The following is a 24889-nucleotide window of genomic DNA, read 5'->3' as shown; positions in this document are numbered from 1 at the left end:
CTTAAGGTGCTGCGTGACCTCGGCTCGACCCGCCATTAGAAAGGGGACAAATGTTGCTGCTGTTAATGAACAAAGAGCTCGTAAAAAGGTGTAAATATTAGGACAGCATCAAGAGACGGGGGAAGAAAGAAATGTTGGCAAAGAGGAGGTTCTCTGAGAAAGGATGGGTTCATGAGGAGAATCGGTGAGCGGATTAAAGCAAAGAAACCCAGGAGTATATTCAGTTTATTTACCCTGAAAATGGCACAAACCGAATGTAACACCTGCATAAAAAGTTGTGAGGTTTTGGGTTCCAGATTTTGGTCCTGAAACTCCAAGTATCTAAGTTTGTGTCTTTTCACATCTAACTTGTGTGGTCTAGGCTTCCTGACTTTTTGGTAGTGATGGGGCTGATCCAATCCAGTATCGGCATCGGTCATCTTGTTCCAGATACCTTGTTTCGGTTTGGTGTTAGTGTTTTGGATGTTTTGAACTTTTGGGCCAGTTTCAAGAAGTTCTTTTTATCTAGAACCAGAAAGAGGATAAATGAACCGCAGTAATGCATGAAGACAATAGGGTTTTGATTGAGATAATGTCCCAAACCGGAAAAAAACGAAACTTTCCAGGTATTTCTGATAAAGACGGCAAATTAATACCATCTCGGCTCATCTGTTCGGAAAATAGAGTCTGGTTCCGAATCATCCAGATTTGGAAATGTCATGTTTACTATCCAGAATCAAGTAATCCTTCCCAGTTTTGTGACAGTTTTTCAAAGCAACATTGGATTGGATCACCCCAATCAGACTTTTGAAGATCATCAAAGCTAGATTGTCGGCTACTAACTATATTAAAAACGACAAGAGACAGAAAACAGCACAATAAAGTAGCATAAACATTCTCTTGCACTTTCAGTTCTTTTAAACTAGTGAGACACAACAAATAAAGACAAATGCATTTTTCACAAATCCATTGCAAATATTGTATTATAAACATGCATATTACATTATAAACATGTTGGATTATTTGATCAGGATAATCCAGATTTTTTGGATCTGAATCTGACTCAGAACCTTTGAAAAACACTTTCTGAAGGCTTGATCCAGATCAAAACCCAACTGGAGTCCGTTTTTTTTTTTTTTTTTTTTTTTAATTTATTTAATGGATTGTCGTGGAATTTAGCAAAGATGTTGATGCTCAAACCTTTTTTCCAGCACCACAAATTATTGCTCAGACTGAAATATGTCCGTAAATTGTGTGGCCGTCATTTGTTGTCTTAATTGAACTCAGTTTTTTTTCATTTTGCTCCATTGCTTTGTCTTTCCAGGAGTTAGATTTTCTTTTAAAATGGTCGCTGTAGGAGTTTACCTTGTCGTAATGGTGCTATTTTATTAGTTGCGATCAGGTTTTTCCTGCATCTAATGCAACATCTTGCAGTTTTGTAAGGAATATTTAGCATCAGAAACAGGCTAAAAACATCTTCCTGTGTGTTTAGATTAGGGCTGGACCCGAATATCTGAATATTGGGTCGTTATGGTGGTATCCGAATATTAACTTTGAGATCCGAATACTCGGAATACCTCCCACCACCACTGAGTAGCTGCTTAACCATCATCATATAGACCTACCAACTCTGACGTCATGCTTCACTTCGGCCGTCTTTGTAAACAGAAGACTAAATGCCGAAGACGGAGATATCCATGCTAATGCTAATGCTGTCAGACTTCGACAGTGAACACCCTGAGGAGCGAGATCAACACCTTGGACGAGCCGAATATTCGGATATTCGTCATTAATTGGGCCCGAGTATCCGGAGCCAACAAATTGCTATTCGGACCAGCCCTAGTTTAGATTTATTATTTGGTCAATAATAGATGAAAGTATTGCTCACGTGGAGATTTTTTACAGTGCATAAATTCTCAGGATTCAGATTTAAGTGATACTGAAGCTGTTTGTTTCTTAATTCCTTACTGTGGTTTCATTTTCTGTTTCCAACTTTAACATATGGATGCATTTTAATGGCTCTAAGAGATGTAAAAGCAGACCAAGCACCTGTACAACGTAAAACGAGTCCGGTTTATTTCCACGGAGGTGATCCTGCGCTGCTCTTTGTTTTTAGCCACTGTGGATCAACTCCTGAGCGGTTTGACTGGAGAGGCCACTCTGGTCACCCGCCGCCCTTCTGAAGGCCGAATAATGCGAGCGTCTCGATTCGATCCACGTCCCTGCCACAGCATTTCAAAAGACACTTAATTTCATACTTGTTTACGGCTCTCTCCGGAGATCTAAAGTTCAAAATCACATGCATTTTTAATTCCAAATTAAGCCAGAGAAGAAGAAGAAGAAGAAGGAGGAGGAGGGAAAATATTCCATGTTCACTTCGCCACATTTTGACAAACATGACCTCCCCTTCCTGGGGTGGAGGGATTATGCGGAACAAAAGTTGGCCCACTCGCCGTACCAGGGCTTAAGGCTATTGGGGCGACAGATTAGAATATCTTTCACCCTCTTGAGGAGATAAGAGAGACGCAACCATCAGGAAACGGTGCAAAAACATAATGAACCCGTGATCTCCCTCCACCAAAGAGCACGTGTGAAGTTGACATTCACAAATCTTCAAAACAGTAATGCAGATTTGTGGATTCTTAAACAGCTACCGCTTAATGCTTAAAACATGATCTGAGTTATCAAAGGTTGGAGAAATCCTCCTGCTCATTGTCTTTCCGCCGGAGGAAGTCCACTCCAAACTCTTACCCTCGGCTCGTCTGTTTTTTTCTTTTGCTTTCGTTTCTTATTATCCCAGATAATTACAAATATGTCAGACGTGTCGCGGCGTGACGTCTGCTGACGCCGGCGCGTTGGAGAGCGGTTGGTGACACGGTGATACATCTCACCCTCTCCCGCTCTCAATTAGCTCCCGGTGCTCCAGGTTAATGGAACTTTTGATTGGGGGAAAACTCCGGTTTCCTGGACGCCCCGTTTCCTTGTAGCTGGGATGTATGGGGGGTCGACCTCGTCCTTATCTGCTGCTGCAGAAAGACGAGTTACTCTGCGGCTCTCGTGTCTGTTTTCACCTACTGTAACCCAAACAGGACGCTTTTTATTTAGCTTTTTACTGCTTTGTAATGAAAGCGAGCTGGGCGAACACTGTAAAAACTGACGATTAAATGAATAAAAATGAATCCGAGTCTCTGTAACAAACCTTAAAGTTGCTCTAAATATTTGCAGTGAGCAGCAGTTCTGACCTCACACGTGAGATGCTGTTGATATGAAGCTCTTTAAATTAGCATAATAATGAGGAAAACTATTAGTATTTGTAGCACCTAATATAGCCTCTTAACCCTTTCTTTATTTGTTCCTGTTACATTTTTCTTCACTGTGGGCTCATTTTTCACAGCAATATAAAGTCCAGAACCTCGATAGAAACAGAACAACCATGAAGAAGGAGAGAGCAGATGAAATGCCATAAATCATTTATTTCAAAAATTGTTTTTTTTTTTTATCAGTTATTTGACAAAAAACTCAGTCAAACTTCTCAATGGCTTTATTAATACCAAAAAATAGTCATTTTCCATGCTATAGATAGGGTTAGACATGCAACCATCCTCCTAACAGCCCACAATGTGTCCACCATTAAATTTATCTTTCAAATGACAAGTTTCCCTGAATGGAAGAGCCTTACTCAGTTCGCAAAATGTCTGTTCCAGATCACTACTTTCTGTGTTTTACTTTGGTCAGACTAAATCTAAAGAATAATGCTTGTAGAGGATGCAAAGTTTGCATGGCACTTAAACCAGAATTATCCCTTAAGATTTGAAAGCAGTCAAGATTAATGATATAAAGTTACTAACCTATCACCTCAGCTTTTTGAAGAACCAGAATTGAGCCTGTTTTGGTCAAAACTGATGCCATTAAATGTTTTTTCTGGAGTGAATCTGGTGTTTTCATGGTAAGGAAATACACAACTTTCTGACAAAATAACAGTAAAGCTGAAGGTAGAATCCACTGAGGCCTTTGTGAAGTAGTTTGATCTTGTTTTCTGTTGGTCTGAAGGAAAAATCGAACAAATATGTTGAATTATTTGTCATATTAGCAAAGGCAGTGTCATCTCCAAGTTTATTCAACTTTTTCAGAACAGATCTAAGCCAAGCAGGTCATTTAAAGGAGTTTACTCAACTTATGGCACTAGTGGTGTAAAACAGGACCTAAAACATATAAAGATACTGTTAAATCAATTATGAATCATGTTTCTGAAGTTGCATTTGACTTTTTAACACAGATGCAGCATTCCACTGATTAGGTAGATCATCAGGTTATCTTCATAGATTTCAGCTTTAAAGTAGAAATGTGTTGATTTTGAAGACAACTTGTAAACTCAAAACCACCAGACAACAGCTCAGTGCAGAAAAGTCACAAATAATTTTCATTTATTTAAGCCTCTGTCTGCTGTCTTGGAAACAGCAAACATGTCAATTTAAAAAAAAAAAAAAAGAAAGAAACAAAAGTTTCATTGATAAACATGCAGAACATTTTTCCAAATGATATTTTATAGATATTTGACTTTTCGTACTAATTTCGGACAGCCAATTTCTTAAATTTGCTTCCACACTTATAGTTCAGCTAAATGTTTGCAGATTTTTTTGTCATGTGATTGTTGCTCACAGCTGAGTCAATTATGGTTTCTTAGTTGTGCCGTGGAGTGCAGAATTTTTAGATTGGTTCAAAATTTTGTGGATGCACACAGTTATTTTTTGGCAATTTTTTTTTAGCAAAACGTGTAGATGACAGAGATTTTAATGAAAAATTATAATTTTTAGCTTTAGGTTTGGTTAAGTTTTCCATTAAAACTGCACAGATTTTTTTGTTGTTTTTATGGTTTCTAGCTCTGCTAAGTGGTGTATTGTGGGTGATTTTTCAGAATTTTGTTCATGCCTGGAGTTTATTTTTTGGATATTTTTTAAGCAAAACATGTAGATAAAAATGATTTTTATTATTATGACATTTTTTTTTAGCTTAGATTTGGCTAAGTTTTCCATCTGAGCTGCAAAGATTTTGATGTTTTTACAGTTTCTAGCTCTGAAAAATGGTGCATTGTGGGTGATTTTTCATAACTTTGCTCATGCAAGCACTTTATTTGTTTAAATTTTTAAGGATAAGATGTAGATGAAGAGATTTTAATTAAATATTGTTATTTTTAAGCTTAGATTTGGTTAAATTTTCCATCAGAACTGCACAGATGTTTTTTTGTTTGTTTTGTTTTTACAGTTTCTAGCTGTGATAAATGGTGTATTGTGGGTGATTTTTCTAAATGTTTCATGCAAGCAGTTTATTTTTAAGCAAAAGATGTAAATGGAGATTATAATGAATTATTGTAATTTTAAGTTTTGTTTTCCATCAGATTTGCACAGATTGTTTTGTCATTTTTACAGTTTCTAGGTCTGATAAATGGCGTAAAGTTGGTCTTTTTGAAGCATAGCACGCCTTTAAAACCTACTTGTGAGCTGCAGTGTAGCGACAAATAAGAAAAAGTGTGAATTCGCTCATAAACGCTGCTGGACTTTATGTGTTTCATGAGGTGCTCGGTGCATTTTGGTAAAAACAACTTAACCACACGGGCGCCTTTAATCTGCTGAGTGGATTCTCTCTTCCTGAGTGACTCTTGGAGGTTGAAATATGGAAGCCGGAGTGTCCAAACACAGAGCGAGGTCGTCCTCGGCTCCCCTCCGGCCAAACAAAACCCGCTATCAGAGGATGACACCAAACACCAACCTGCCGGCCTTCCTCTACCTCCTCCTCCTCCTCCTCCTCCTCTTCGTCCTCCTTCCAGAAAAAAACGCATCAGCGAGTTTCACGGCAGCTTGTTTGCGGCCATGTTTGAGGCAAGGTGACAAGAGCAGCACAAGAGAAACATCCCTGTAATTTCCCAGAAAGAGCTTAAGGTGGAATTGTTCTCTGAGGGGGTTAAAGCTGCCACCTCTCTTCCTCCTCCTCCCCCCCAGTTTACCTTTAACTGGCCAAAATAGCAAAGAAAAAAGAGGCAGATTTCCCCTCACAACACACACACCAGCACACAAACACAGGCCTCCTGAGGAATGGCTGGCGAGCAGGAAAGAAATTCGCCCTGACAATCTCGTCTTCCCCGAGGCAGCTGGATGCCAGAAACGAGCGCCGTTCCTTCTGAGAGATCTTTTACCGAAGATGCCAGGGATTAAGAAAGAAAAGACTGCAGGACACTGCTGTGTCACCTAACATTAAACAGCCCTAAACTCTCCGGTTATGAGATACTCTGCGCACAACATGTCAGATCAGGCCTCGAACCAGAACAGAGGAAGAGAGGGTTTGATTTCTTATCTGTGTTTGTGCCTTTTCCCCTCCAGCTCTGATGCCGCCGGACGTTTCTCTCGGCCGTTGGTTCCTTCACACGCAAAAAACTATTCATTCAAATTCATGTTTGTCTTCCAATCTGCAGCACCCTGCCCTCATGCAAAGTGTAGAAGAATATATTTGAGCATCAAGTTTGGTGTCAGAATTTAAAACTAATCTTCAATTTTGCAAAAAATCTCAAATTTTACGTCTGCGAATTCAAATCCTTCTCTTTTTTTAATTGCTTTACAGGATACAATGTATATTTCAAGTTTGTTTAGATTCAGATTTTGTCATAAAATTTAAATTGCCTGCATCCTAACTGTAATTTCCTTTGTCCTCAGATCCAACTGGGAATATTTAGTGAAACTCGGAAAGTTTGCTTCAACAGCATCAAAGAATCAAATCAAGGTGGGTTAAAATTCAAGATTGTAAATTTAAAGCTAAGGTTCACTAAAATTTAAATATTTCCCACAAAAAGTGTAGACACCTTGTATATTTTTCTGTCTCTTACTGCTTCATCCATCTGCTTTTTTGTTCATATTTGTCTGAACAATAGAAGTTTTGCTCAGTTTGGAGGAAAAATCTGTAACTTCACAAGCTGAGTACTCAAAAGTTCTGCTCTAATCCTGCAACTTCTAAGTAGTTTTTAAATTATTTGGTCTGTAAAATACTAGAAAACTGTGAAAAATGCAAACCACAATTACTGACAAAGCAAGCCACATGTCTGAAATGATTTGAATTCAATTTGTTGATTCATTTCTCACTTAATTTTGGTTTGTAAATTGTCAGAAAATGGGGAAAAAGAAACCCAAAAATATTCACATTTGAGGAGAGTTTTTTCTTTAAATGACTCAAATCTATTCATTGATTATCAAAAGTCATCCATCATTTGCCAGTTGACAACTAATCGCTTAATTGTTGCAGCTTTTGTCCATAAAGAGCAACTTTGGTTGAATGTAAGACAGGAAAAAAGTTGCATATTGTCATTTTATTGTGCATTTTAGCTCGAGAAATAGCTGCAGATTTATTTATGTATTTATGACAAATGGATTTATATTAATATATTTTATTTATTTTTGTCAGTTTAGACATTTACAGGCAAAACTCGAGATTCTGGCGAAGCATTTGAAATTTTTCTGCCTGATTTGGCTGCGATTGACCAGATTTATTATGTTTCGAACATTTTTGAACCACTCGGCCACCGGGATGCCCTAAAAAAACTTTGACAAAGCCACGGTCTGCTGTTCAAATAAGCGTCTGGTCTTGCATTTTAAAAGAAAAAAGAAGTTTCCTGTTGTCATCTTTGCGAAGCGGCTCTGAATAATTCAGTGGCTGCCTGGTCGAATGCAAACAAACGGAATAAAACATAGATAGTTATCAGGCATAAATATGAACAAACAGCATCTGAGAGCATTAAGGAAACAGGCAGCGACACATGAGGACAGTGTGTTTGACTGGATGGACGGAGCTGTTTTTCCCCCCACAACGTCTCCGTCACCCCCGTAATGATGCTCGGCCTGTCAGGGAGGCTCAGCAAATTACATTCAGGACTACAAAGCCTCCGTCCGAGTTTCTGCTCCGTCTGTGCAACACCCTGCAAAACAATAACCGAGATTCAGCAGCTGCAAATTGCACTAAAATTTCCCAGTCTCTTTCTGTGAATTATTAATGAGAGGCAAACCAAAAAAGACAAAAAAAAAATAAAACTCTAGCGAGGGAGGAGGATATCTACAGCCGGCCCGAGCGGCGGAGGACGCTATAAAGCTGTAATTATGCCAGAGAATGAGAAATGGAACAAAGTTGTTGGAGCCAGAAAAAGGCGAGGCAGAAACTGAAACTAAGAGCTGGAAATTCAGAGCTCAGGGGGTGAAAAGGAAAAGTAGTTTTTATTACATATGCAAGGGGAAAAAAGGGAAAGCTTGAAGGATCGACACAATTAAAACAACAGCATTTGCTTCCATCACTGGAGAAGAATGTAAAGACAGGAAAGGTCAGAATGTACAGAATCTCAGTATGAACACAAACATGTCGAAATGTTTGAGAGACACAAAGTAAAACAGGAAAAATGTAGAACTTTGGTGAGGAAATGTAAATACAGCAACAAGTAAAATGTGAGTACAACACTAGAAAATACAGAAATACTCCATAATGATCAACAAAAATCGATGAAATATGGAAATTGTGACAGATAATTGGAGCAAAAACTGCATTATATGACGAATAAATCATGAAATTGAGATAAATGAATAAAAAATAAAATTAAATTTTTTAATTAAAAATAATTTTCAAAATAAAAGATTTAAATTTTCAGAAACTAAAGTGATGTTTTTATACTATTCTTTTGGATATGTTAGTATTGGCAGCATTTCTGAGCTGACGTTGCTAGGAAACATGCTATTAGCTTCCCTGTAGCATGGCTAACTGTAGCACAAGTTAGCCTTAAAATATATTTTTTGTTGGTTTTGTAGCCAAAGCAATTTGAAATGTTCAGCGTCCAACGTTTTAGAGGAGCTGTCATGCTGTTAAGTTTGTATTTTTGGTCAAAAAGTAGAGGCTAGTTAGCCCAGCTTGGCTAATATTAGCGCTGATTCCTGCTAGATGACTTTTAGAGCTACCTGGCTTTACTTAATTTCATTTTTTGTTGGTTTTGTATCATTAGCAATTTAAAATCTTCAACATCTGACACTTTGGTTAAGTTTGTACTTTTAGTTGAAATGTGGAAACTAGTTAGCCTAGCTTGCTAATATTAGCGCTTTTTCCTGCTAGGTGACTTTTGAAACTACCTGGTGTTACCAAATTTATAAAAATAACAGCAACAATAACAATAATAGCAATACTAATCAATGCTTCTATAGCACCTTTCAAAATTTTGTTAAAAGTTGCTTTACAAAAAAGACCGACAAATGTTTTTATTCAGTTTCACAACTTATCTGCTGCGTCATGATCATTTAGTCGTTGGTTGGCTGCAGTCGGCACTAAAGTTTTAGAAAATTGTCGGAATCGAATAAAAGTTTTGAAAGATTTGAAGCTTTAAACGTCAGGGAATAGTTTGAAATATCAGAAAATAAAACTATTTTGTAGGACACTGCAGCAGCAAGCAGAGAAACTTTACATTTGTTGACTTCTCTCCTGCTCCCTGTGCTCACATACCCTATATTTTAACACAGCTGAAATCCTAATAATGTTCAGATTTTTGTATTTTTCAGTTACGAAATTGTGCCTGAAAAATCTAGATTTTATTACAGTTATGACAATTTGACGTTATTGTCATAAAATTCTGTTTACAAAACAAGAAGAAAATTAGTCGATTTAGATGCTCTGTGCTTTAAAATGTCCTTGTTGGGCTTTGTTTAATAAACAAGAAATATTTTTTTCTTTTTGTTTAGGCATTGATTAGAAACTTGAATTTCTTTAGAGCCTTCTTCTTTGTTTATTTTTATTATGGTTTAGTTTCTTGTTTGAATCACTCCATTATATAAAAACCTTTGTTCAGATTTGTGCTGATAATTTTGCTTTTTTTTCCTTTGAAGGAAAATGAATCATTTAGATTTATTAAAATGACATAGCTGTTAGTGCTTTACCTATAAGCAACAATAAACATGAAAAAGACTTTATTCAGGTGTGTTATTCAGGATAATAAAGTTCAATCTTATAAAATATTATGCAAATGCAAGTGTCTGCAGGTGAGTTTTTAAAGCGTTTTCAACTGAGGCTCCAATTAAGCTGCTCTGATTTTATTAGCATCGATGCTGCGATTTGAAATTTAACTTTAATACCCTTAAAACACAGCTGGCATATTTGAGCAGAAATACTGTTTTTGGTCGATCACAGCTTCACAAAACGGCGAGAAAAACCGTCATAGGTTGTCAAATTCTTGTTGAACTCCTCGATCTGTTTTCGGGTCAGTTTCTTAGCTGTAAAATGCTCAAATTTGTAGATAATTGAGGGAAATGGTGAAGCCGTGCATGTGTTGCGTTTGCATGAGGGCACCTCGGCACACATGCTCACTGCTCGGTCGTGTTTTGGCTCATGTTTGATGAAGTGCCAGCCAGAGTTTAGTCTGTGGGTCTGGCATGAATGTGCAGCTTTCCTCGGGGAGACTCGAAGAGGGCAGCTGTGTGAGTGTGTGTGTGTGTGTGTGTGTGTGTGTGTGTGTGTGTGTGTGTGTGTGTGTGTGTGTGTGTGTGTGTGTGTGTGTGTGTGTGTGTGTGTGTGTGTGTGTGTGTGTGTGTGTGTGTGTGTGTGTGTGTGTGACAGAGAGAGAGAGAGAGAGAGAGTGTGTGAAATGAGGTCGATCAGCTGATCCACAAACAGCATTCAGGAGTCTCTGCTTCATGTGTGGCCAAAAGTATGTGGACACCTGAATTAGTGTTTTGTTAAAAATAAGCTACAAACCGAGTCCTTCACTTGGCGAAATTTGACCAAAAACTGCTTCAGCATGTGTGATTTGGTCGTTTTGTGAAGTTTTGCAGTGATTTTACTCAGAATTCATGTGCACACTATATAGCCAAATGTATGGAGATACACAAACTAAATTGTAGCAATTTTTTTTTTGTAGCACAAAAAAAAGTCTCTTACTTGATCAAATTTGACTAAACACAACTTTAGCATATTTGATTTAAAGAAGTACGTGACACAAAATGACACAGTGATTGAAAGTTCCTTTTTTTTTTACTCCAAATCGACTTTGTCTGATTTAGATGAGTCTCTGCTACATGTGTGGCCAAAAGTATGTGGACACCTACTACCACTGTAGTATTTTTTTGCAAACAGTACAAGTATTGTGTCTTTTATGTCATGAAATTTGACCAGACACAACTTCAGCATGATATTGATAAAAATGCTTGACACAGTGCGTAACAGTTCCATAAAAATCCTGATTTGAACTCACTGATGCATCATTTCTCCTCTTCCTTTTCGGCCTTTTTTTGCTAAATTCACCCCTGCATGTAAACAGGACAAGCTGCTGTTTGTCGTCCATGGGCCATTATAGCTCGTTGTGTTAGCTCAATTAATAGAAAAAAGTAGCCATTTTATTAAACTTTCATGTTAAGAGCCTCGTTAGTTACTACTAATTGGTGTCCTTCCTGTAAAATCCACATTGGTCGACCCTTTATCTTCAATTCAGTCCAAGTTCAAGTGGTTTATCAGGAGCGTCCACAAACTTTTGGCCACATGATGTCCAAAGATTGCTTTACCTGAAATTGAACATTATTCTGTCCTTTACTTGATAAATTGTGACCAAACCAACTCGGTGTTTCCCTCAGAATTGTCTCTTGTTTTTTCCAGTGTGATTTTTATCGAATCTGGACAGCAGAGTTTAAAGGAAAAGATGCTTTAATTATCTTTTAACGGTTCAAACTGAGCTTTATTGCAGCTTTTTTTAGGAGATCTGGACTCATCATGAAACAGGAAGTGATGTTAGATCAACATGTTATCTGCAGGAAGTTAAAGCGCCTGATTCTGACTGTTCTGGTTTTCTTGTCACAAAGAGTTCAACAATCTGACTTCAAAGAAGAAGAAGATTTAATGGATGCATCTCGTCCCGTCACCAGATTTTGGGTGAGTGAAGTTTCACCTGATTCAGCTTTTGTTGGCTGCAGCTGTTGGAGGTTAAAGGTCACGCTCAGACTAAATCTGCTGCTCAGGTTTCTGCTGTTTCCTGGTGCTGTTCTGCCCTCTGCTGGCTGCTCGCTGGAAGTGCTGCAGCTGCACTCAGAAGAGCAGATTTTCATTTTAAAGCTGCACACTTTGGTTTTCTTTCAGCCTATTTGTTGCAGAATTTTGCAGTTTCTTTTCATGCTTATTAGTTTATTTGCACCTCTTATAGGTAAAAAAACAAACAAACAAACAATTCACCGTGGGGCTCATCAAACCACCTGAAAAAGACAATTCAGATAATAATCATTTTGTTCATATTATTGCTATTTTTTCACCCCAGATAGACAAATTAATTCATCCAATACTTCCCTGAGTAAAAATGTTTTCACGAGATACTGGAAAAACCTCAAATTTCAGGAACAAAACAGTATTTAGATCATTTAATTAAGAAAAAGTAGCAGTAGCTCACTATAAAAGTACTGTAATACCAGCAAAATCTAAGTATTTGCAATAATATGTGCTTGATTCTTGTTGACGGAATAGGATACATGTAGCTCTTATAGAATAATTGACTAGGTTTTGTGTTATTTTAGGAAAAAGACAGCATCCAGATCATTAAAGCAAGTCAAAGTTGCAATAGCACACTACAAAAGTCATCAGTTACAAGTAAAATCAAAGTATCTGCAACAAAATGTGCCAATTGTAGTTTTATAGATTATTATATTTGTCTTTGCTTTGTACTAGATTGTGTTTTTTAGGAAGAAAACAGTATTTAAATCAAATCGGTAGCAGCAGCACTACAGCCAGAAAAGTACTCCATTACAAGTAAAACTCCTACATTCCTAATTTTACGAGAATAAATTAAAATAATTGCAACGAAATGCACTTAATTATGATTCCCATTAGCCACAATCTCATCAGTTATTGGTATATTTAACTATATTGCCTTTTAAATGTGACTTAGGTGAAGCTTTTTTGAAGTAAAAATCCTGCATAAAAAAGTCCTACTAGAGTAAAACTCTCAGCAACAAAATGTAAGAATCAAGAATCTTTATTGTCATTGTGTTTCCACACAGCGAAATTACGATTGGTGACTCCCAACTATAGATAAAGATGAGAAAAAGGCACACTATATACAAATAAAATTTAAAAAATACTGAAAAGATATAAATATGTAAACAGAGTTAGTGCACATGAGCAGTAGGATGAGTGTAAAGTGCAGTCCAGTGCAAGACTCAGTTCTTTATTGCACATAGTGTGTCTGTTGTGTGTGCAGGGGGGAAATGGACGGCACTGATCTGGGATAGAAACAGTTTTTCAGTCTGGAGGGCAGAGTTTGTATGTTGCTGTACCGTTTGCCCGAGGGATGCGGAACAAACAGTCGAGGTGCCTTCCAGCTTGTCACCTAAACTGTAGGTGGCATCACAGGCTTTGAGTAGGGGCTTCACTGTGCTATCCATCCATGGTTTCTGGTTTGGGAAAACTTTGATGGTCTTTGTAGGCAGGACAGCATCAGTACAGAACTTCAGATACTACAGAACCGATGATGTGTATCCATCTAGATCTGTGCCTTCCTTGAACACTCCCCAGTCAGTGAACTCAAAGCAGTCCTGTAATGCTGAGGATGCCTCATCGGTCCATACCTGTACGGTTCTGGTGGTCGGTCTCTCCCTGCAGGTCAGAGGTTTATAGGCTGGGATCAGGTTCACAGAGATGTGGTTAGTGATGGTCCTCTGATACCCGAGGCTTCCACACATGCGCTGTAGCTCATGAAGCAAACGTATCGAGCCACCGTGCCGACGTGTGGTTTGGTCACGTGACTCGGTGACGTTTGAATCACTTCAGTGACGTTTGAAGCACTCAACTGCTTCGAATCACCTGATTGGTTCGGTTTGTTATGCGACTCACTGGGCGGGATCGAGTGTGTTCCGGGTTAGTGTCGTTCATTTCAATGATTTTAGGCAGAATAGGTTGGTTTTGTTGCTGTCGTTAGTTGCTTTGACAGTTAGTAGTGTGTGTGTATATATATATATATATATATATATATATATATATATATATATATAGAGAGAGAGAGAGAGAGAGAGAGAGAGAGAGAGAGAGAGAGAGAGAGAGAGAGATAGAGATAGATAGATAGATAGATAGATAGATAGATAGATAGATAGATAGAGCTGCAGCAGGAGCCAATCAAGAAAAGGTCCTGTCCATGGTATAATTTCCATTTGCTGCCAGGTAACAAGGCAACTACGAGTGTTATTTTTATTTCCCCTGTATTTACATTGGAAAACTCAGGGCAAGCCTTCATGTACAATGATGTTGCTGTAGAAAATATGATTACACTATTGTTGTCCTTGAAGTGCATGCCTGTAGGAGCCAATGCTCAATTTCAATGGAATGGAAAATTACTTGAATGCATTCAAATCATGATTGATTTTGGTAAGTGATTGTTTCACAGGTCCAGTGTCTGCTGTGTGATACCAGGCTCATCTGTGCTGTGTGAACAGCCCCACCTTTGTAAACCTTATTAATCTGCCAATAATGGAACATTCTGTACATTTTTAAGCTCATATTTCAGTACTTACAGTCATTCAGTCATTGGTCAGCACATTAATATACTTTCAGCTCTTGTGGTAAAATAAGCAAAAAAGAATTAAAAACTTGTTGAAGGATAAAAAGAAAATCTGTAATTTTGTGGTTCTATCTCACACTAGATTGTGTTTTTTAGGAGAAAAACAGCATCCAGATCATTAAAGTGAGTAAAAGTTACACTAGCACATTACAAATGTAGTTAATTACACTTAAAACAAAAGTATCTGCAACAAAATGGGAGTTTCTGTTGTCTGTTAGATGACAGTAGTTGCAATTCCTATTAAAAAAAAAATAAAAACACTCGACGCTTTAGTTTCATGTATCAGTCTTTATTCTTCTTATTTAATGTTTTTTATTGACTCTAGAGGGGGAAATTCATGCATTCAGTACATTTTTTTTATTACAAGATCCATTTGGTTAAGAAGTTTAATTCCAATAATGGAACATTCTGTACATTTTAAGCTCATGTTTCAAAATAAACAAACTCACTATGCAGTTCCACAGTATTCATATTGTAGATTTAGCTGTAGGGAGGTTAAATTTTATGGAATAATTCAGACTTTAGAAGTGATAAAGTGCAGATAATGAAACATTAAATCACATCAGTGTGTTTTTTTTTCCCCCCTGGCTGCAGCTCAGGTTAATTCTGCATGTGTGTGTCGTGTCACTCTCCTCCTCCTCACAGAGTTCAAGGTCGCCGTGCAGCTATTTCCAGCTCGTCTTCGCTTTGATCCGTGTCTCAAAATGACAAGGTAGCGCAACTCGGGGGGTCAGCTGTGTTACAGGAACGCTTCCACGGATCGGCGGAGAGGAAATCAATCCTGCCTGACAGTGTCTTCAGGATACTCCGACCTGACCGGACCGGCGCACAAACACACAGTAAGCGCTGCGATAAACACTCAGTACACAAACAAACACTCGCAGGACAAATATAGCGACGCAGACGCACAGACGGCCGTCTGTCAGCTCTGGTTCGTTTGTCGTCCTGTCAAGGTGTCGTCTTCATCACAAACTAACCACATGTGAAAAGCTCTAATTCCAGACTTTCTCCTTCTGAATTCATCAGTTCTTCTGCTTGAAAGTTTTTTAGCTGAAACTACAAGTATTTGAAAAGGTATCTGTGGAATTTCAGCTTCATATATCAAATATGTTGTTTTAAAAACAGCAGGTTTATTCTCACATTGAAATTCGAGGCTGTTTGAACAACAAGATTTCAGCAACTGCTAAAGATACAATCCTGGAATTTTCACTGTTATTTCTCATCGTGTCACTGATTTAGAATCTGCAATATCAGCCACTTGAGTCAAATAATCTCTGAATATGGGTGAGATGGAATATCCAAAACTAAATGGAAGCTGCCGTCTTTGAGCTCACATTAACAAAAAAGAAATAAATTCTGTCCTTTTGTAGCTGCACGTTCTAATTATATAAAACTAAACACTGTCAGCCAGAAGGAACAAAAAAATCCAGCTGTTATTGTTTAGGTAAAGCAATTTACTGACCTTAAAAAGGCGATTGTACCGTAAAGATAACAGAGCTGGTGGGTGTTAAAAACAAGCAAAGACTAACAGGCCTTTAGCTAAAACCAAATAAAAAACGTCATAGTATATGTCCCACATTTACTTTGCGCCCTCAGCTTGTCTTTCTGCAAACAGTTTCCAAGCTACCTTTTTGTGTTTCCCTCAGAGGGCTCACATATATGTTGTTTCTGGTCATGCAGCATTCCCTGCTAGCTCGTTACAGCAGCCCCCTCCTCTTTCTGCTGGAGACGCCTGCAAACACGGGGCATCTGTGGAGGAAGGTGGGGGGGTTGTGAGGGGGACGTATTTCTGACAAATGTGCCATCTCCATAATTAGCTCCAAAGCAACATATGAAACATTAAACACGGCTGGCGCTGCCGACAATCAAAACATTTCATTTGTTGTCAATTATTCATTACTTTGAAGGTTCTGAAGGGGTCGTTAATATGGAAATAAGCTTGCGATGCTAACAAGGTTGTAGTATGTGATTCCAAATCATCTGAGCAGCTTTTTTTCTTTTAGGCTAATATTTTGGGTTTTCTGTCCCTCTTTTGTGATTTTTCTCTTTTTCATGAAGCCGGTTCTTCAAACAAAACCACTGAACAACAAGCTGCTTTTATCCATTTTAAAGTCTATTTGATGGAATTCTTTGATAGCTTCAAGTTCAGTTCAGCCTCAAATGAAGTTAAACCACCCAAAACTAATGCAGTGCTGACTTTATTATCAGCTCCAGACACTATAGATAAGTTACTATACTTTTTAAGTTTGTTTCAGTACCTGCCTATTCTCTCTTCTTAATAATCCCTGCCTGCAGTTCAGCTGAAAAAAAACAGACTTAAGTGACTGTTGGTTGCAGCTTCATAGTTGCACTGAGAGCTTTTTTATTGTTTTTTTTTTTTTTTTTACAGGATCTGGGTCATTCACATTTCTGTTATTCACATTTCAAACAGAAGTGTCACTTCAATGAAATGTCACAATTTTAAACTTTGACTTGGTTAAAGTTCCAGACAGAACAGCACATTACAGATGAGTAGTTCAAGGACCGTCAGAAAGTTAAAATTTTGAGTAATTTTGCAGTTTCTTGCTCGAAAAAATGGTATTAATGGAATGCTTTTGGGGTTCAGAAGGTTAGAAATAAATGTAATTTGATGTTCATTTCCTTTTCATAATTGTTTGTACTACCCTTAACTGTTTAAAAAAGTAGATTATATTCCATATACCTGTGCAGTAAATGCTTTAATTGTGTAGTATGAAGAACGCTCCACATTCTGTATTGTAAACTCGTATGCCGACAGATAATTGAAATAAGAAAAATAATGGTAAACTTCATAAACAGTGACCTCTAGAATTGGATAAAATCAGGGAAGGTAAAGGCTTTAAGTTAGAGCTGCTACAAAAATATACATAACTATAAAACTAGTCAAACATCAAGATTTCAGCTTTTTAGCTTCATGTAAGAAAGTCAAAGATGCTTAAAGCTGTTCAGAGGAAGAACATCATCTCTGATCTTTTGAATTCCGATGTTTGTCCCGGAACAGCAAGCTGACCGGTATGGCTTTCCGTGTCCCCACCCCCAACGTGTCCATCGTTGACCCGACTGTCCGCCTGGAGAAGCCTGTAAGTACTTAATGATGCACAACCTGAAGCTTTAAATCAGTGCACACATGATTTATCTCTATCTACATGTTTCAGACTCCTGCACACTGTCTAACTTTTAAAAATACATTTATATTCATCCCATTTCTATGCTAAACCTTCATCATGCAAAAGGTCCAGCACTGAAACTTTGTGGGGGAAAAGAAAAATAGTCTTTGCAGGTTAGATGGTGTGTGAGAATCTGAACATACTTGTTTAATGAAATGGATGTGTTAAGAGTTAATTTGTCTTGTTTTTGACCAGATTTGGGGTCCATTTTTGGACAAATCCTTTGCATGATGTCTCAGCTGTTTCATTCAGTGTTTTGAGAGTTTTTGTATAATAAACTCTGACATTCTAATACCAGAGCTGTCATTTTGAATTCGAACTCTTGTTTTGTTCTTCAGGCCAAGTACGAAGACATCAAGAAGGTCGTAAAGGCCGCCGCCGAGGGCCCCATGAAGGGATTCCTTGGATACACAGAGGACCGGGTGAGAAAAATGAGTCCTTTTTAACTTACAGAAGGATGCAGATGATGTAGGTGTAGGTTGTATGACTGTACAGGAACCACAAGATGGCAGCAAGTCTTTAAATATTACCACATTTTTCTTCACTGGGGCAGAGTTTCCCTGCAATATAAAGTCCTGCACCTCTATAGAAACAGCTCAACCATGGATGGAAGTAAAGGGAACTAAAGTCTTCTGTGTAGTTAATTTTTTTGATTGTTTCAACTTAGTCTTAAGCTTAGATTTGTTGATTTTCAGAATGAAACTGCAGCTACAGATGAGTAATGCAAGGACTTGGAGTTGAAGATCTGAGCTGCTTCTTTCCATGATAAATGATGCTTTTTTGGCAATTTCTTTCACCTTTATTATATTTAAGCTAACATGCTATTAAAGTACACTGCCATTTTGTGAGGTCAGAGGGTTAATGTAGTCAGAAAGATCATTTCCTTGAGTATTTCTCTTTTTGTCCTCAGGTTGTGTCCACAGACTTCAACAGCGACCCTCACTTCTCCATCTTTGATGCTGGCGCTGGCATCGCCCTCAACGACCACTTTGTCAAGCTGGTTTCATGGTGAGTTTGTGACGAACTCAGCAGCCGGTTCCTTCTCGTGTCAGCAGCCGTTTAACCTCAGTGTTAAAATAAATCCATATTAGATCAACGTCAGCTGACCACAGTTTATATGCCACTGAAGAAGAGGAGTTTCCAGTACCCATCTTCTCACTTGGATGTTATTTGGTGGCTTTGTTTCTTTGAAGCAACTAAAAATGTCCACATATATTAAAACAAATCAAAAGACCATGACTCCCTGTAATGAAGTGTTTTTAACATTTCTTAGTATCTCTTTAACCGCCCTCGATCTCTTGTCTGTAGGTACGACAACGAGTTTGGCTACAGCAACCGTGTCTGTGATCTGGTCCAGCACATGTTCACCAAGGAGTAAAGTCGCGTCTAGTCGACACTCGTTCCTTCCCATGATTCCCTGTTCCTTCACCTGTAACTGGATGCTGCATCATCCGTCCCGGGAGCAAATCTTCTGACCTTTTTATATGATGCCGTCACCTCTGTTCTGCTCAGCGGTGAGGATCTTTCAGATGACGACGTTCCACCACTGAGCTGGATTCTGCTGAATGGTCGCGTTGCACCAAACATGCACAGTGGCTCCTTTGCTCTTACCAAGAAAATAAAGTCCTCGGTTTGTGAAAAGACGTGTGACTTTTGCGACTTTTATTTTGCACTTGCTATATAGAACAAAACTTGTCGGATGTTGCTCCATCCTTACAAATATGCAACGAAGGAAGGAAAAACCAACAAAGCATGCATTACTTCTCCTTGTTTACTTCTACGGAAAATAATTCTCTCCAAAAATATTCCGTCATTTGGTGGGAATATCCATCTTAAAACGTCACTTCATTCTTAATTTAGGGTTTTTCTCTGTCAACTGTCTGTATTTTAAATGCTGGGACGTTTTTTAGGCAGAACATCAAAGCAGTTAGTCCTGTTTGGTGCAGAACATTGAAGACATTTAGCAGGAGGCCAGTCAGTAGATGTTTCCTGAGAAGACATGTCACCCTGGACAATTTCATATAAATCATGTCTCGTTTAATTCTTAAATGAACTCACTTTCACCATTCTTTAAACAACCATTTGGTAATTTGTGCGTCACTTTTCATTTACATAAATTTGTAAATTCATTAAGGCCGTGCAGAGACCTTTGGAGGGGCAGGTGCTCAAAGTTAAAGGGGGCACATGGAGCACGAATTTGAAACACCATCCAGAAACATACCTGACAATATAACTGGCTGAACTGTAGCAACCCATATCCATGAACATGGAAGTGGTGATGCAATGGTTAAGTTTCTGGACTACTGATCAGAAGGTCAGTGGTTCAAACCCTGATGTGGTCACCATTGGGCCCTACAATTTATTATTTTGAAGTTGTATTTAGATCACCATTAGACACTGGACTGTTTAACTGTGGCTGCTCTTCCTGGAGTCCTTGCTTTTAAATTTCAGACCTTAATTTCCAGACATGTACTGTAGAGTCATGGATTTGCTCCATGGTGCTGATTCATAACCTGCCCTTTATTATTTGTATTGCTAATAATAAAGTTAAAAAAATGATACAGGAATCATGTATTTAAATGTATTTGTGCTTTTATGCAGTTTGACTATCCACTTTGCGCAAGACAGCAAGGTTCTAAATGTTATATATTTTATATTTATGCATATTTAATTTGTCTATATATACAAATGTTATAACAAGCACTGATATCTTTAAATGAGAGGTTGAGAAAATCCCAATTCAAATTCTTCTAATTATTATTGTTATTGTATTTGTACTGCAATAGTCCAAAATTATGTGAAAATGCATGTAGGTAGTTTCAGTGAAATAACATAACCTCTGTCTCATTGCCTCTAGAAACAGGAAACACACTGCAACTCACTGACAGTAAAATAATACATCTCTCTGATGCACTTTGCCCATGACAACAGAAACATACAGAAACAAAAAGAAGCCTGGCAGACTTTATCCTCTCAGCAGCTGTGTGGTTAACTAGCGGCTAGAACTGATGACAGGTGTGTGTTAGAGTCAGACACACACACACACACAGGATGCTCACTTCATCAGTCATCTTGCAAAAATACACCGTACATAAACGAATCCCGCTGCAGAACCTCCTCTCCATCAGGACCATCAGTTGTTGATGTCCTCCCTCGGCTCTCCGGTTTCTAGACTAGCGGCGCTAGCGCAGAGCTACAGGGAACATCTGGACCCCTCAGAGCAGTGGAGGACGTCTACGTAGATCATGTGACCCACCGAGGGTAGATCTGAATTATTGTTAGTTTTATTTTATTTATTATTTTGTCTTTTGTGTTTGTCCGTGTCTCTCCTCTAAACGAGTCCTGCGTAAAAGTGAACTCAGCAATGTCATTTTGATGCAGGCTCCAGTGGCAGATTTAGAGGCACCTTATTTGTTTGTTTGTGTCATATGTCCACAAAGGTTTACTGCAGCGCTGTGTTTGAATCCTGTCATTCTGGTCTGTTTTTAGGCCCTAAAAGCCTCCTTTCTAAAACGCATCGTCTGCTCTTCTTTGCCCTCAGCTCCTCTCTGTAAAGGGGATCATCAGGAATAAACATCCAAACCGGGCTGCTGGGCCTCGTTTCTGCTGCGGATAACTAGCAGATTTTACTCGGAATTACCTGCAGAGCTGAATCTACGGAAGTTTGGGTTCATGCCTTATTTCGAGCACTTCAGATTTTCCTATTCGAGCATGAATCCGGTCCTGGGGGAGAGCGGCCTCCTGGCTCCGCAGCAGCATCACCACCAGATGACGGGCCAAGCCGACTCCGCCATCCCGGAGCCGGGATACTTCCTGGGGGAGCACGATTGCTTCGGGCCGGATGGTTTGTTCGGGTTGGATCTGGGCGCGCTGCCGCCGTCCGGCCTCGCCTACCTGCACCTGAGCAGCTCCCTGCACCTGAGCAGCTCCCTGCACCTGAGCAGCTCCCTGCACCTGAGCAGCTCCCTGCACCTGAGCAGCTCCCTGCACCGGGTCCCACCGGCCGCCACGGCGCTGCGCTGCGCTGCGCAGCGACCTGGGATCCAACATCAGCGTGCTGAAGACCCTGAACCTGCGCTTCCGCTGCTTCCTGGTCAAAGTGCACGAACTGGAGCGCAGGAACGAGGTGCTGGAGAAGCAGCTGCTGCAGGCCCTGGAGGACAACAGCGGAGGAGATCCACACCAGAAGCCGCTGACCAAAGACATGGGGGTCCAGACCGGATTCATCGGTCCGATCCCGCCCAGACCGGACTACATGCCGCTCCACAACGCCAACAACCCGGCCTACCTGCCCGGCGGCCTCCTCTCTCCCACCCTCAGCCCACCTCCTCTGTTCCACAACAAATACCTGCTGGGGAACAACCTGAACACGGACTCCAACTCCAAGCTCACCACCAGCCCGGCTCTGAGTCCCAGCGACCCGACCAGAACCATCAGCAACATCAGCGAGAAGCTCTCCGCTCACACCGGAACCGGCACCAGCAACGGGCTTCCTCCCCGGAACCATCTGGTCCTTCAACCACACCCGGAGGTTCGGTACCGGCAGGGAGTCGTGCGTCACGGGACCCAGAGTGTCCTGGACGCACCCGGACGGCGTCGGAGTCCAGATCGACACCATCACACCGGAGATCAGGGCGCTGAACAACGTGCTGGCCAAGGTGAAGAGAGAGAGGGACGAGTACAAGAGGAGGTGAGGACTTCACAGTCTGTCAGTGGGTTAGAATATGATCCTGATGCTCATTGAAAGGTTTCAGGTGGAGGGAGTTTTCTGTCACTAGAGAGCAGGTTTTTGGATGAACTTGTGTTTATCAGGGTGTTTGGACAGGTTGTAGCTTGGTGCTGGGTGGTTGTGGACAAAATTAAGATTAAAAACAGTTAAATTCAATGCAGCAAACTTTGTTAATTTCTTAAATCATTCAATCAATCAATCCAGCTTTATTTGTGTGGCATTTTTCAAATCAAAGGAAGTACATGAAGAAGACAAGGAACAAAACGGCAGTTAAAAAAAACAATGCCCCAATTGTTTTAAAGTGATATAATCTAAATAGACAAAATGTACAATTAAATGGATGAAAATCTGTTTTCAAAGTTGTAGTGATCTTAATTTTTTATAAATCTAGTAAAATCTGATAATCTAATTCAAAAAGTGATGTAAGATAAACATGTCAAAATGTTTACATAAATGGGATCAAAATCCATTTTAAAAATTGTAGTAATAAAAATATAGAAAATCTAACAATCTAATTTTAAAAAAGTGACAAAAGATAAATAAATTAGTCAAAAATGTATAAATACATGGATAAAAATCTGTTTTTAAAACCGTAATAAATAAAAATCTTAAATGAAAACCGTGTCAACACACTGATTGAAAGCCAGTAAGACAGTGATCCTGCATATTAAAAACTCCATTCAAAAACACATCAAAAAATAGAGCCGGGAATGGATATAAAAGGTTAGAATGGGTTTTCCAGGCTGTTGCTGCAGTTAGGAGCTGATATTTAATCCATTCACTATGTAAAATCCTATTCATGTCTCTTATGTTTATTCATTTATTCACCTTTATTTAAACTGTGAGTACATTGAGGACTGGAGGCCTCATTTAAAATGTAAAATAAGAAAAAATTGTCTTCTGTGAATAATTTACACATTCCTGCACATCTTAGATATTCGCATCACTTATGAGCCATAATTTCTTACAGTGTTTTCTAAAACAAAGCAAAACTCACTTCAAATGTGACATATGTGACAAATCTTTCATTTAAAGCGTTGCAGAGTTACAGCTTCCTTAAACAAATGTGACACCAGAATCATGCAGGATTTGAATTCTTTGTTGCATTTTGTTGTCGTTTTCCTGCAGGATCTTGTGCGATGCCTTAGCGTCTGCTGATTTGCAGCGTTCATGTTGCTGTTTGGTGGATTTTGGTGCATGACACATACAGAAGAGATCAGATTTAATCGTATTTTTTAGCCCAGTGACTAGTTGGCCCATGCAGCCTGCAGCCTGTGTGTGTTTTCATTAATGTGTTTCTCTGTATTTTTTTTTCTACTGCTGTATGATGTTTAAAAGCACCGACCTCAACACTTTGTGCTTCGTCCTGCTGACACAAGATGCTTCTGCAAGACAAACCTTCAGTCGCATTGATTTCAGGAGGATGTTAAACTGAGCAGCAGAGACTCGTTCTCTGAGCTGCACGTTCACAAACTGCTTATCGTTCCGGTTTTATAGCTGCACTAAAAGTTCCATTAAGTTTTTACATGTTTGAAAGCTATTAGAATGACGTGGAGATGGATTCAGTAGTTTCTTCAGTGGCATTGTGCTGGTTGTGGAGGTGTTTTTGTCCCGTCGTCTCCTTTGTCATTTTTTGTCGGCACCAGTTTGAATCACAGCTCCGCCAAGGAACGCTCCAGTTGTCTGTTTGTCCGTCTGTCTGTTGGCAACATTACTTCAAAATGGATTTGGATGAAATTTTCAGGGAAGGCCAGAAATGACACAAGGACCAAGTGACTAGATTTTAGCAGTGATGCGGCTTATAGTCTGGATCCACGGATTTGTTAAAGATTTCTGTATTATTGCCAGATAGCGGCACAGCGTCACTGTAACCATGACAACAAGTGAACGCTACGTCAGCTGCCTGCCTCCAAACATGAAGGTCAAAGTGTTTTTTCAAAGCCTTCTCTGAGCTACCAGGAATATAACTGTGATGCTATCATGCCAAAAATCTTTCATTTAGTGGCAGTTTCTGTTCTCCACCCTGTCCAATTTCGGCTTCAATAGAAATTTTATTAAATGGATAAAAATGTTATATAAGGAACCTAGAGCTGCAGTGATGACCAATGGAATGGTCTCCCCCTTTTTTAGTCTGACACGTGGGACACGTCAGGGTTGTTCTTTGAGCCTTTTATTATTCATAATTTTTTTAGAGGTTCTTGCAATTTCTATTAGGAAGCATCCAGGTATAAAAGGAGTTAAGGGTGGGGCAAGTGAGCACAAGTTACTTTTATATGCAGATGATGTATTAGCAGTAGTGTCGGATCCCCTGGTATCGTTACCAAATTTAATGGAAATAATTCAGACCTTTTCTAACTTTTCTGGTTACTCCATTAACTGGAGTAAGTCAGAGGCAATGCCTCT

At 39.2% G+C, this 24889-nt stretch overlaps 1 protein-coding gene across 21 annotated transcripts in view; it reads left to right on the top strand.

Moving 5' to 3' along the window:
* The window catches only part of LOC118469567 (glyceraldehyde-3-phosphate dehydrogenase-like), a 127907-nt gene extending 108507 nt beyond the window's left edge, over positions 1 to 19400 (top strand). For 14 of the 21 annotated variants that reach the window (XR_008600734.1, XR_008600735.1, XR_008600746.1 and 11 more), the window contains 5 exons: positions 6684 to 6750; positions 11835 to 11904; positions 15218 to 15411; positions 18668 to 18765; positions 19066 to 19105. Coding sequence is in view for 3 of the 21 variants with exons in the window: in XM_035943022.2 (XP_035798915.1) it covers positions 17605 to 17670; positions 18096 to 18179; positions 18668 to 18765; positions 19066 to 19135 (318 nt within the window). In the remaining 18 variants the exon portion in view is untranslated. Of the gene's footprint in view, positions 1 to 6683; positions 6751 to 10915; positions 14176 to 14668; positions 15412 to 17591; positions 17671 to 18095; positions 18180 to 18667; positions 18766 to 19065 lie in introns of those variants that run through there. The other 7 variants (XM_035943022.2, XM_035943024.2, XR_008600750.1 and 4 more) reach the window with 7 other exon arrangements.
* The last annotated feature ends 5489 nt before the right edge of the window (positions 19401 to 24889 follow it).

Source organism: Amphiprion ocellaris, chromosome 24 (genome assembly GCF_022539595.1).
Source record: "Amphiprion ocellaris isolate individual 3 ecotype Okinawa chromosome 24, ASM2253959v1, whole genome shotgun sequence".
Taxonomy (NCBI): domain Eukaryota; kingdom Metazoa; phylum Chordata; class Actinopteri; family Pomacentridae; genus Amphiprion; species Amphiprion ocellaris.
The sequence above is the reverse complement of the archived record's forward strand: the minus strand, read 5'-3'. Positions and strand labels throughout refer to the sequence as shown.